The 14,405-nt window shown below is 43.8% G+C and overlaps 1 protein-coding gene across 2 annotated transcripts; it reads left to right on the forward strand.

The window, feature by feature from the left end:
* Positions 1–6,019: 6,019 nt before the first annotated feature.
* LOC128833488 (olfactory receptor 52R1-like) lies at positions 6,020–14,173 on the forward strand. Of its 2 annotated transcripts, XM_054021418.1 has the most exons (2): positions 6,020–6,986; positions 13,686–14,173. In XM_054021418.1, the coding sequence occupies exons 1-2, from the start codon at positions 6,056–6,058 to the stop codon at positions 13,742–13,744; spliced, it is 990 nt and encodes a 329-aa protein (XP_053877393.1). In that variant the 5' UTR covers positions 6,020–6,055; the 3' UTR covers positions 13,745–14,173. The 2 variants fall into 2 exon arrangements, with proteins under 2 accessions (XP_053877393.1, XP_053877398.1); XM_054021423.1 differs by lacking the exon at positions 13,686–14,173 and having other exon boundaries at positions 6,020–7,003.
* The last annotated feature ends 232 nt before the right edge of the window (positions 14,174–14,405 follow it).

The raw sequence follows: 14,405 nt of genomic DNA on the forward strand, positions 1-14,405 counted from the left end.
TGACCTCCAGGCCCAAGGTGTCTGTATTTCAGAGACACAGGGGATCCTTCAGCATGAAAGGTGTTAGTAGATGTCCAATACAAGACCAAATTTGGAGGCCATGGCCCATAGTTTCTTCAGGCCCCACCTGAAGGCAAAAGTCTCCTTGGAGTTAGAACTGAGAAAAGACCTCAGGAGCCAGATGTGTGTTAATACACAGACAGTGTCACCTCCTCCGCTTGCATTTCAGGGCTCTGCTGTTAACAAGTGAGGGGGAGGGGAGGTGTTACCTGACTTTAATTCGCTGGAAAGCATGGAGGTGATAATGATTCTCACTGGAACAATTCTACGAATTTTTCAACATGGGCAAGACATGTTTTCTAGCTTCATTAATGAAGTCAGCAGAACTGTAATGCCTGAAACTTTCAAAAAACAATTCAGCCAGAAGCAGAAACCCAGTATGGGAATTTTTCAGTCCAAACAGTGACAGTTTGGCAAACTTATAAGCAACTGAAAACAAGGTCTTCAAATTGAACGTGTCAGACTGCCCTAACTAAAAGTAGTGCCACCGTCACCACCTACAAAGGCCAATCCATAAGAAAATAAGAACAAAAGAACGGCCATACTGGGTCAGACCAAAGGTCCATGTAGCCTAGTATCCTCTCTTCCAACAGTAGCCAATGCCAGGTGCCGAGGAGGGAATGAACAGAACAGGTAATCATCAAGTGATCAATCCCCTTCTTGCCCATTCCCAGCTTCTAGCAAACAGAGGCTAGGGACACCTTCCCTGCACATCCTGGCTAATGGCCATTGAAGGACCTATCCTCCATGAATGTATCTAGTTCTTTTTTGAACCCTGTTATAGTATTGGACTTCAAAACATCCTCTAGCAAGGAGTTCCACGGGTTGACTGTGCATTGTGTGAGAAAATACTTACTTTTGTTTGTTTTAAACCTGCCTATTAATTTCATTTGGTTACCCCTAGTTTTTGTGGTATAAGAAGGAGTAAACAACACTTCCTTATCTACTTTCTCTACACCAGTCATGATTTTATAGACCTCAGGCATATGCTCCCTTAGTCGTCTCTTTTCCAAGCTGAAAAGTCCTAGTTTTATTAATCTCTCATCACACAGAAGTGCTTCCATACCCCTAATAATTGTTGTTGCCTTTTTCTGAACCTTTCCCAATTTCAATTTTTTTTTTAAATAGGATGACCACATCTGCACACAGTATTCAAGATGTAGGCATATCATGGATTTATATAGAGACAATATGATATTTTCTGTCTTATTATCTATCCCTTTTTTAATTATTCCCAACATTCTGTTTGCTTTTTTGACTGCGGCTCCACATTGAGTGGATGTTTTCAGAGAACTATCCACAATGACTCCAAGATCTCATTCTTGAGTTGTAATAGGTAATTTAGACCCCATCATTTTATATGTGTAGTTTGGATTATGCTTTCCAATGTGCATTACTTTGAATTTATCAATAATATATTTCATCTGCCATTTGGTTGCCCAGTCACCCAGTTTTGAGAGATCCTTTAATAGCTCTTCACAGTCTGCCTGGGTCTTAACCACCTTTTGAAATTTTGTATCATCTGCATATTTTGCCACCTCACTGTTTACCCCTTTTTCCTGATCATTTATGAATATGTTGAATAGGACTGGTCACAGAACAGACCCCTGGAGGACATCAGGATTTACCTCTCTCCATTCTCAAAACTGACCATTTATACAATCCTTTTTTTCCCTATCTTTTAGCAAGTTACCAATTCATGAGACGACCTTCCCTCTTATCCATGACAGCTTACTTTACTTAAGAGCCTTTGGTGAAGGGCCTTGTCTAAGGCTTTCTGAAAATCTAAGTACCCTATATCCACCAGATCCCCCTTATCCACATGCTAGTTGACCCCCTCAAAGAATTCTAGTAGACTGGTGAGGTGTGATTTCCCTTTATAAAACATATGTTGACTCTTCCCAAACAAATTATGTCTAGCTACATGTCTGACAATATTGTTCTCTACTATAGTTTCAACCAGTTTGCCCGGTACTGAAGTCAGACTTAGAACCCTCTAGCTGCCGGGTTCAACTTTAGAGCACTTTTTAAAAATTGGTATCACATTTGCTATCCTCCAGTCATGTGGTACAGAAGCTGATTTAAATGATAGGTTACGGACTACAGTTAACAGTTCTGCAATTTCACATTTTAGTTCCTTCAGCACTCTTGGTGAATACCATCTGGTCCTGGTGACTTATTACTTTTTTAATTTATAAATTTGTTCCAAAACTTCCTCTAATGAGACCTCAATCTGGGACAATTCCCCAGATTTGTCACCTAAAAAGAATGGCTCAGGTTTGGGAACCTCCCTCACATCCTCAGCCGTGAAGATCAATGCAAAGAATTCAGTTTGTTTCTCCACAATGGTCTTATTGTCCGTGAGTGCCCCTTTTTCATCTTGATCGTCCAATGGCCCCACTGGTTGTTTATCAGACTTCCTGCTTCTGATGTACTTAAATAAAATTTTGCTCCTAGTTTTTGAGTCTTTGGGTGGTTGTTCTTCAAATAATTTTTTTGCCTTCCTAGTTATATTTTAACACTTAATTTGCCAGAGAGTTTATTCTCCTTTCTGTTTTCTTCAATAGGATTTAATTCCCACTCTTTAAACAATTCCTTTTTGCCTCTCACTGCTTACTTTACATTGTTGTTTAGCCACTGTGGCACTTTTTTGGTTCTCGTTTTATGTTTCTTAATTTGGTGTATACATTCATGTTGTTCCTCTATTATGGTGTTTTTAAAAAGTTTCTACACAGCTTGCAGGGATTTCACTCTTGGCGCTGTACCCTTTAATTTCTGTATAATTAACCTCCTCGTTTTTGTGTAGTTGCCCTTTCTGAAATTGAACACTACATTGTTGGATTGCTGTGGTGTTTTCCCTGGTACAGGGATGTTAAAGGCAATGAGTTCCACAGGCTAAATATGGATTCTGCTAACAATTTTATTTTCTCGCTGTTATAGGTTCAGATTTTCAATGTAATTGAATGTTCCCCTTGTTCTGTTGTAATTGTTATGAGACGCAGTAAACATTATTGCCTGATCTACTTTCTTTATTGATAGATTCATAGGGTTCAAGGTCAGTAGGCATGATTAAATCATCCAGTCTGTCCTCCTGTATAACACAGGCTATTAAATTTCACCCAATTGCCCCTGTATTCATCTCCATGACTTCTGTTTGACTAAGTCCTGCTCCTCGCTAGGAGATTACATTGTAATATCATAGAGCCATAGGATGAGAAGGGAACACAAGAGTCATCTAGTCTAACCACCTGCCATGATGCAAGATTTATTATGACTAAACCACCCCAGACAGATGACTTTCCCTTCTTCTTTCGAAAAACTCCAGTGAAGAAACTTTCACAACCTCCAGAGGCATCTGTTCAATTGTTCTCCAATTCTTACAGTTAGGAATTTTTTTCTGAAATTTCATCTAAATCTGCTAAACTGTAGTTTGAACCCATTGCTGCTTCTCCTGCCCTCTGTGGCAAGTTAGGACACCTTTCCTCCAGCTTTTATGGGAGCCTTAAAACTATTTGAAGACTGCTATCATGACTCCCGCTTAATCTCATCTTTTTGAAACTAAACATGCCTGGTTCCTTCAGCCTTTGTTCATATGGCTTGTATTTCCTCCCTTTGATCATCTTTGTCACTGGCCTCTGGATCCTCTCCAGGTAATCTACATCCTTTCTACACAGCAGTGACCAAAATTGGACTCACCACTCTAACTGAGGCCTAACCAGCGCTAAATAGAGTGTTACTATTTCCTACTGTGACTTGAACGCTATGCCTCCACTAATACAATTGCATTTGCCTTTTTTTGAAGCAGCAGAAAAAATCCAACCTCTGAGAGATGTAGTTATAGCAACCTATCCCTGTGTAGACACCATGAGCTCAACAGAAGAATTCTTCACTCAATCTAGCTACCACTTCTCAGGGAAGTGGATTACATACACTAATGGGAGATCCCCAGCCGTCAGTGTTAGTATCTCCACTGAATCACTATGGCAGTGCCACTGTAGCATTCTAAGTGTAGAGAATCCCTCAAGCAGATCTTCTAGGAAAGGGACCAGTCTGGATCTGCAGACATGGGGAGTTGGAGAATCCATCACTTCCTATCACAGTTTCTTCCAATGGTTAATCACCCCAGCTTCCATCCATTGGTTCTTGCTCTGCCTTTCTCTGCTTGATGACAGAGCCCATTAATAGTATTGAAGATGAATAAATGAAGCTCTTTAAGTCTTTCACTGACAGGCTTTTTCTCCAGCCTCCAATAAATTTTGTAGCTTTTTCCTGCCCCCTCTCCAATTTTTCAACATCCCTTTTGAAATATGGACCCCAAGACTGGATGCAGTCAATTTCACCAATGCCATGTTCCAAGGTAAAATCCTTCCCCTGCTCCTAATCACCACTCCCCTGGTTATGCAGCCGAGGATCAAATCAGCCTTTTTGGCTGCAGGTTCACACTAGGAGCTCATGATGAGTTGATTGCCCACAGTGACCCCTAAATCTTTTTCAGGTCTCTGCATTCTATAATAATTTTTGGGGGGTCTGCTGCTACTTGACTGCCTACTTCTGGTTCCGAATGAGATGTGTGGTGGATTGGTCATTTTGTAACTCTGGTGTTTGTAATTGTAAGGTTCTATTAAACATGTTCTTTAACACCCTCCTGTACAGCTAATGGGCTGGAGAGTGTTTCATCACCTTTGGTGATATGAGTACCTCATGCTGCTTCTTTACAAATGCAGAACAAAAATATTTTTTGAACACATCTCCTTTTTCTGCAAGATGAACAAGTTTACTTTCTCTGTCTAGGAATCAGTCTAAACTTTTCTAGGATTTTCAAGGATTTTAATATACTTAATAACTGCCTTTTTGTGATCCGTACCCCTGACAAGCAAAGATTTTTCCCTTATGTCTTTAACATCCCTTATCAATTTTCATAACTTACAATTTGTATTGTTTTCCATGGTGCTGAACCAGTGTTTGTCCAAAGTTTTCTCTATTTTCTTGACTGTGGAATCATGACTTTTTGAATACCCAATCAACTCTTCTGAAAGAACTCCCACTTTTCCTTCCCATTTTTCTGTCTAAATTTTTCCTCACAATCAGTTTTACTGATAATTTGCCTCAGCTTTGGGGAATTAGCCCATACGTAGCAATAAGGTTATATAGATATTACTGGTTGGGAACTCTTCTCTGTTTGTCCATTTAAATGTCATCAGTTTATTCTTCATATTGCTCTCCTCTATCATATGCCCCCTTCTTTGTCTCTTCTCTAAACGAAACAGTCCCAGACTTTTCAATCTGTCTGCATATGACAACCCTTTTAGAGAGACTGGGTAACCAAAACTAAGTGCATACCCAGAGCAGGTTATTCTTCATCCCACTCTTCAGGCATCCAGACATTGTCTTTGTTTTGGCCACTGCTGTGAATGAGCATCTGTTTTCATGGAACTGCTATCAATGACACCCAGGTCTTTTCCCTGACATATGTTCTATTTGGGATGTTTTCCCCTGGCACATCTCTTGGCAATGGTTTGCAGTTTTCCCAATCTCAGATTTTGAGACACCAGGTGAATGCAGAACTCCCTACAGCATGGATCCTTTAGCCTGGCTTTCATTGCATTAAGGAACAATAATGGACAATCAGTATCCACACTCATGTTTCCTGCTGGTGCCTATTAAGGTTTCTCAGACCATGACGTGTAGGAATTATTAATGCAAGGAGGCCAATAAGATATGGAATTGGCCTTAGTAGGGTTATTTCTTCATAATTCATTTCTCTGAATAATGAAATGTTATTTTTCAGTGTGTGAAGAGTGACCAATCTGCCTCACCCATGACAACAGCCTCCAGTAGTGCATGTAGTGTCTCATATTAACATTGTCTCTCCATCCAGGCATTTGTACTGAGATCATCACCCTGGAGCCTGAGCATATACAGGAAGTCAGGGGAACATACGGTACATGCAGGAGACACCATCTGCCTCAGAGTTGGACACCTTCTCCTCTACGCCATGTCAAGTTCCAACACAACCGACTTCACCAACCCCTCCACCTTCATCTTGCTGGGCATTCCTGGCCTGGAGATGGTCCATGTCTGGATCGCCTTCCCTTTCTGCACCATGTACCTCACAGCCATCTTGGGGAACTTCACCATCCTGTTCACTGTGAAGACAGAGCAAAGTCTCCATGGGCCCATGTACTATTTCCTCTGCATGCTGGCCGTCACCGACCTGGTCATATCTACATCCATCGTGCCCAAAATGCTGAGCATATTCTGGTTCAATTCCAGGGAGATCGATTTCAGTGCCTGCCTCACCCAGCTGTACTTCATTCACTGCTTCTCAGTGATGGAGTCTGGGATCTTTGTGGCCATGGCTTTTGATCGCTACGTGGCCATCTGTTATCCCCTGAGACATTCCACCATCCTGACAAACTCCATGGTGGCCAATATTGGCCTGGCTGTGTTGCTGCGCAGCGGTTTGCTTGCATTGCCCTTTCCCTTCCTGGTAAGGCAATGGCTATATTGCAGAACCAACATCATCCCCCAGCCGTACTGTGCACACATAGCTGTGGTGAAGCTGGCCTGCGCCGACACCAGTGTCAGTAGTTACTACGGTCTCTTTGTGGTATTCTGTGTGATTGGTCTGGATGTGATTTTTATTGCCCTGTCCTATACCCAGATCCTCAGGGCCATCTTCAGCCTCCCCACAAAGGACGCCCGGGTCAAAACTTTTGGCACCTGCATCTCTCACCTCTGTGCCATCTTATCCTTTTATATCCCAAATCTCTTCTTCTCCCTCATGTACCGGTTTGGACTGAATGTGCCCCTGCATTTCCACGTTCTCATTGCCAACGTGTACCTCTTGATGCCCCCCATGCTGAACCCCATCATCTATGGAGTAAGGACCAAACAGATCCAGGACAGGCTGCTCCGCCTCTTTACTCATAAAGGGACCTAAAGTTTTCTCCTGGTGCTCTCCCTCTCAGACTGAGCTCCATGCAGAGCTGCCTGGTGACATGGTGCTGGGCCCCCTTCCCGCAATCACTGACTGTGTAGCCATAGTGATAGTATATCTTTTCATGGCCTTCTATGCTGTGTCAGTGTGACAAACTGGGGAATCAGTCTATGTACAATGTATCAGTCGTCTCCACCTCAATCCCTCGCAAGTTGGATTTGATCTGCTCTGGGGCTGGGACTGGAACTCCTGCAGCCTGACAAATAGCCTGTGGTGTGTGCTGTGAGGACACAGCCCTGTGGCTAACAGGCCAGTCAGGAGCAGTGAGAGAAGCCAGGAAACCGTATAAAAACAGCTGAGGGTTGGGAGCAGGGTCATGTGGTCGGTGGGTGAGATTGTGCATCATACAGCTTGTAGGCCCTAAAGCTCAGCTATAAAGTATGAGTGAAGAGACCATTGTGTGGCTTATTTCCTTATATTTCAGTTCCCTTTTGTTCTTCCCGAGCCAGGCCTCGGGGTCAGGGCAAGGGATCAGCTTTGAAGCTAGGAGGACAACAGCTGAGAGATGTGGAAGGATAGGCCCCTGTGTTAGCTGGGAAGGCGGGATGCTGGGATGAGGCCGGGGTGGCTGTGGTAGCTCAGAGGGATGGAGATAAACGGCACACCTGCCATTAGCCAGCTATTTACACACATACTCGGACCTTATCTGGAACTACAGGGCACCCATTGCCCAGTGGCTGAAGCTGGACAGTGAAGCTGTGTCTAACATACGCTCATGTCGCTTCTGGTCACTACCTATGGCACGTGTGCCGAACACAGCACGTGAGCTGATTTTCAGTGGCACTCACACTGCCCTGGTCCTGGTCACCGGTCCGGGGGGCGCTGCATTTTAATTTAATTTTATACGAAGCTTCTTAAGCATTTTAAAACCTTATTTACTTTACATACAACAATAGTTTAGTTATATATTATAGACTTATAGAAAGAGACCTTCTAAAAATGTTAAATCAGAGTGAATAAATGAAGACTCGGCACACCACTTCTGAAAGGTTGCCGACCCCTGATCTAGAAGCTTCTTAGGCTGCTAGGCAGTGTTATCCCCATATCATACATGGAATGAGCCACACAGAAGTAAAGTGATTTACCCAGGGCTACCCAATAGGACAGTGGCAGAGTGAAGAATAGTAACCAGCAGTCCTGACCCTCACCCCCCACGCCATTGCTCTGACCATGAACTGGCATTGCTCCCCTGGGTTGTATTAGACACACAGAGGCTATGTGTTTGTTGTGATCAGTGGAGATGAAGTTCTTCTTAAACTGGAGGAATTTATTAAAGAAACAGCTAAAAACTACAGCCACACAAACAGGTTTCCACACAGCTCAGTCTTCAGACTTGTCTTGCTAGTTTACCAGGGACCACATGCTGCCTGGAACTCTACACAGAGCCCAACAGTGTGCTGCTAGGAATCAAATCAGTGCAGTGTATGACTCCATGGCCGTGATTAGGGCCTTTTGGTAGCAGCCCACTAGACATAAAAAACAATCCTCTTCCCTCCCTGCTCACTGGTCTCTGCTGATTCCTTATCATTAGTTAAATGACTTGGGCCAAATCCTCAAATAGTGCGAGTGGGTGCATGGACTGTATGAGCCAGGTCTGAGAAAGACTAAGCACGGGATTGGCAGCTAAGGACTCATGGGCTATGTTCCTGGCTCAGGACACTTCCCTTCCTGCTGCCTCAGTTTCCCAATCTGTAAAAGGGGGATACCTCCTGGGAGTAGTGAGCAATAGTCTGTGAAGCACCTAATGGTGTCTATTTGTCTCCATGCCTCAATGGGACACCTCTGAGGATGACAATTCAGGACAAACTGCTGAGAAATAGGGCAGACTCACCCCAGACTGGTGGTTGTTCTATGATTAGATTATACCAAGCCAGTAACAAACGTAAACTTCTGTCTCACCACACTGGTTAACTAGAAGCCAAAAATACAGTCTCCTGAGGCATCCCAGCCATTGGCTCACCACTCAGACACTGGACTCCATGATGGATGGTCAGTGAAAACCACTTTCACCCCACATAAGATGGTTCTAATCTCAAGAGATCAGACACTTAGCCCGGTCTATATATAACTCAGATCTTATCCAATAATCACACTATTGCCAATCGTTAGCAATTAAATACTAAAGCGCTAATAACAAAAGTGATTTGTCAGTGTTCAGAGATCAGGATCACAGCAGTGATGGAATAACCTGGTAGCTTGCAAAAGTCTCTCTGGAAATAACCCAAGCATGTTGGGTATCATCAGTCTTTGTTCAGAGATACCTTGCTGGAGATCCAAAGCGGAGAAATGAAGACAAGATGGAGATGTCTCGGGGGTCCTTTTTTATCATCTGCCCCATGCATGGAATTCTACTGTCCCAAACAAAGCCCACACCCTCCGTGGAAAGTTTCTGGTCCAAGCTGGATTCCAGAGTCACATGAGCATGACACATGTCCTTACATGCATTGCTGACTAACAGGGGCAGCCATTTCCCATATTCTTGTTGAGACGTGTTTCTTCTATGGCCCATTGTGAGAGCTATGTGTCCTTGAAAGGCTGTCAACACATGACTGTCTGGCATTAACATAAATTCTATCTGAGGGGTGTTACCCATAAATAAAACACTTGTATAAGTGTCCAAGTCCCAGGTCAATATTCATAACTTCAAACACAAAGATGATACATGCATATACATGGGATAATCATACCTAGGAAACGATAACTTTCCCATTGACATCTGAAATGACATATTTCATACAAGATTTGTCACAATTGCATAACCGTGGTAGAAACAATGATACAAATGGTCATATTCAGTCATACAACATCACACCATGTTCTCGTCCCATGACAGTGCTACAGCTGCTAGCCATCTAATAAGGGGCATTGCCCAGGCTCTAGCACGGCAAGCAGCTGAGACACTAGAGCCACTGGAGTATGGGAAAACTAGATACGATCTGTTTTGCCGGAGAAGCATTGCCAGCAGATCGAGGGACGTGATCATTCCCCTCTATTCGGCACTGGTGAGGCCACATCTGGAGTATTGGGTCCAATTTTGGGCCCCACACTACAAGAAGGATGTCGAAAAATTGGAAAGAGTCCAGCGGAGGGCAACGAAAATGATCAGGGGGCTGGAACACATGAGTTATGAGGAGAGGCTGAGGGAACTGGGATTGTTTAGTCTGCAGAAGAGAAGAATGAGGGGGGATTTGATAGCTCCTTTCAACTATCTGAAAGGGGTTTCCAAAGAGGATGGAGCTCACCTGTTTTCAGTGGTGGCAGATGACAGAACAAGGAGCAATGGTTTCAAGTTGCAGTGCGGGAGGTTTAGGTTGGCTATTAGGAAACACTATTTCACTAGGAGGGTGGTGAATCACTGGAATGGGTTACCTAGGGAGGTGGTGGAATCTCCTTCCTTAGAGGTTTTTAAGGCCTAGCTTGAAAAAGCCCTGGGTGGGATGATTTAGTTGGGATTGGTCCTGCTTTGATCATGGGGTTGGACTAGATGACTTCCTGAGGTCCCTTCCAATCCTGATATTCTATGATTCTATTACTTTAGGCAGTGGACAACTTTACTATGATGCAACTCAGTCTTTGTCTACACTATCACTTTTGTCAGTAAAAATGTTTATGGTCAAGGGTGTGAAAAAAACACCCCACTGACCCATCCGACGAAGTGGGCATTCACCCACAAAAGCTTATGCTCCAATAAAACTATTAGTCTTAAAGGTGCCACAGGACTCTCTGTTGCTTTTTACAGATCCAGACTAACACGACTACCCCTCTGATACCACTGACCCAGTGGCTCCATGGCACCGCACCCACACTCAGAAGGAGCCCACGTGTCTGGACTAGGTGCTCCAGTCCCCAGCAGCCAGCCCAATCCCCCGGCCAACCAAGCCATCCAGGAAAGCTGCCCCCGCCCCTGCTCTGCTCCCACCCTGCCTCTTCCCATCCCTGATCTGCCCCAGCCCTGCCCCCCCCACTCCACCCCTTCCCCTGAGCTACATCCCAGGGGACTGCAGAAGGTTCGACGGGGACAGGTGAGCAAAGCCCACAGGTAAGTGGGGAACATGGAGACCGGGGAAATGAGTCGGAAACAAGAGGGAGTGTGGGCTATATTGGCAGAGAGAAAGGAGAGTCAGGAAAAAACTGGGAGGAAAGATCAAACCAGTATCTTAGATGCCTATATACAAATGCGAGAAGTATGGGGAATAAGCAGGAAGAACTGGAAGTGCTAATAAATAAATACAACTATGACATTGTTGGCATCACTGAAACTTGGTGGGATAATACACATGATTGGAATGTTGGTGTGGATGGGTACAGCTTGCTCAGGAAGGATAGACAGGGGAAAAAGGGAGGAGGTGTTGCCTTATATATTAAAAATGTACACACTTGGACTGAGGTAGAGATGGACATAGGAGACGGAAGTGTTGAGAGTCTCTGGGTTAGGCTTAAAGGGGCAAAAAACAAGGGAGATGTCATGCTAGGCGTCTACTACAGGCCACCTAACCAGGTGGAAGAGGTGGATGAGGCTTTTTTCAAGCAACTAACAAAATCATCCAAAGCCCAAGATTTGGTGGTGATGGGGGACTTCAACTATCCGGATATATGTTGGGAAAATAACACAGCGAGGAACAGACTATCCAACAAATTCTTGGACTGCATTGGAGACAACTTTTTATTTCAGAAGGTTGAAAAAGCTACTAGGGGGGAAGCTGTTCTAGACTTGATTTTAACAAATAGGGAGGAACTCGTTGAGAATGTGAAAGTAGAAGGCAGCCTGGGTGAAAGTGATCATGAAATCATAGACTTTGCAATTCTAAGGAAGGGTAGAAGGGAGAACAGCAAAATAGAGACAATGGATTTCAGGAAGGCAGATTTTGGGAAGCTCAGAGAGCTGATAGGTAAGGTCCCATGGGAATCAAGACTGAGGGGAAAAACAACTGAGGAGAGTTGGCAGTTTTTCAAAGGGACACTATTAAGGGCCCAAAAGCAAGCTATTCCGCTGGTTAGGAAAGATAGAAAATGTGGCAAAAGACCACCTTGGCTTAACCACGAGATCTTGCACGATCTAAAAAATAAAAAGGAGTCATATAAAAAATGGAAACTAGGACAGATTACAAAGGATGAATATAGGCAAACAACACAGGAATGCAGGGGCAAGATTAGAAAGGCAAAGGCACAAAATGAGCTCAAACTAGCTACGGGAATAAAAGGAAACAAGAAGACTTTTTATCAATACATTAGAAGCAAGAGGAGGGATAGCTCAGTGGTTTGAGCATTGGCCTGCTAAACCCAGGGTTGTGAGTTCAATCCTTGAGGGGGCCACTTGGGGATCTGGGGCAAAATCAGTACTTGGTCCTGCTAGTGAAGGCAGGGGGCTGGACTTGATGACCTTTCAAGGTCCCTTCCAGTTCTAGGAGATGGGATATCTCCATTATTATTATTATTATTATAAGAGGAAGACCAAAGACAGGGTAGGCCCACTGCTTAGTGAAGAGGGAGAAACAGTAACAGGAAACTTGGAAATGGCAGAGATGCTTAATGACTTCTTTGTTTCGGTCTTCACCGAGAAGTCTGAAGGAATGCCTAACATAGTGAATGCTAATGGGAAGGGGGTAGGTTTAGCGGATAAAATAAAAAAAGAACAAGTTAAACATCACTTAGAAAAGTTAAATGCCTGCAAGTCACCCGGGCCTGATGAAATGCATCCTAGAATACTCAAGGAGCTAATAGAGGAGGTATCTGAGCCTCTAGCTATTATCTTGGAAAGTCATGGGAGACGGGAGAGATTCCAGAAGACTGGAAAAGGGCAAATATAGTGCCCATCTATAAAAAGGGAAATAAAAACAACCCAGGTAACTACAGACCAGTTAGTTTAACTTCTGTGCCAGGGAAGATAATGGAGCAAGTAATTAAGGAAATCGTCTGCCAACACTTGGAAGGTGGTAAGGTGATAGGGAATAGCCAGCATGGATTTGTGAAGAACAAATCATGTCAAACCAATCTGATAGCTTTCTTTGATAGGATAACGAGCCTTGTGGATAAGGGTGAAGCGGTGGATGTGGTATACCTAGACTTTAGTAAGGCATTTGATACGGTCTCGCATGATATTCTTATCGATAAACTAGGCAAATACAAATTAGATGGGGCTACTATAAGGTGGGTGCATAACTGGCTGGATAATCGTACTCAGAGAGTTGTTATTAATGGTTCCCAATCCTGCTGGAAAGGCGTAACGAGTGGGGTACCGCAGGGGTCTGTTTTGGGACCGGCTCTGTTCAATATCTTCATCAACGACTTAGATATTGGCATAGAAAGTACGCTTATTAAGTTTGCGGATGATACCAAACTGGGAGGGATTGCAACTACTTTGGAGGACAGGGTCATAATTCAAAATGATCTGGACAAATTGGAGAAATGGTCTGAGTTAAACAGGATGAAGTTTAACAAAGACAAATGCAAAGTGCTCCACTTAGGAAGGAAAAATCAATTTCACACATACAGAATGGGAAAAGACTGTCTAGGAAGGAGTACGGCAGAAAGGGATCTAGGGGTTATAGTGGACCACAAGCTAAATATGAGTCAACAGTGTGATGCTGTTGCAAAAAAAGCAAACATGATTCTGGGATTCATTAACAGGTGTGTTGTGAGCAAGACACGAGAAGTCATTCTTCCGCTCTACTCTGCTCTGGTTAGGCCTCAGCTGGAGTATTGTGTCCAGTTCTGGGCGCCGCATTTTAAAAAAGATGTGGAGAAACTGGAAAGGGTCCAAAGAAGAGCAACAAGAATGATTAAAGGTCTTGAGAACATGACCTATGAAGGAAGGCTGAAAGAATTGGGTTTGTTTAGTTTGGAAAAGAGAAGACTGAGAGGGGACATGATAGCAGTTTTCAGGTATATAAAAGGGTGTCATAAGGAGGAGGGAGAGAACTTGTTCACCTTAGCCTCTAAGGATAGAACCAGAAACAATGGGTTTAAACTGCAGCAAGGGAGGTCGAGATTGGACATTAGGAAAAAGTTCCTAACTGTCAGGGTGGTTAAACACTGGAACAAATTGCCTAGGGAGGTTGTGGAATCTCCGTCTCTGGAGATATTTAAGAGTAGGTTAGATAAATGTCTATTAGGGATGGTCTAGGCAGTATTTGGTCCTGCCATGCGGGCAGGGGACTGGACTCTGGAATACTGTGTCCAGTTTTGGTCCCCACACTACAAGAAGGATGTGGAAAAATTGGAAAGAGTCCAGCGGAGGGCAACAAAAATGATTAGGGGTCTGGAGCACATGACTTATGAGGAGAGGCTGAGAGAACTGGGATTGTTTAGTCTCCAGAAGAGAAGAATGAGGGGGGATTTGATAGCA

Source organism: Malaclemys terrapin, chromosome 1 (assembly GCF_027887155.1).
Source record: "Malaclemys terrapin pileata isolate rMalTer1 chromosome 1, rMalTer1.hap1, whole genome shotgun sequence".
Lineage (NCBI taxonomy): Eukaryota > Metazoa > Chordata > Testudines > Emydidae > Malaclemys > Malaclemys terrapin.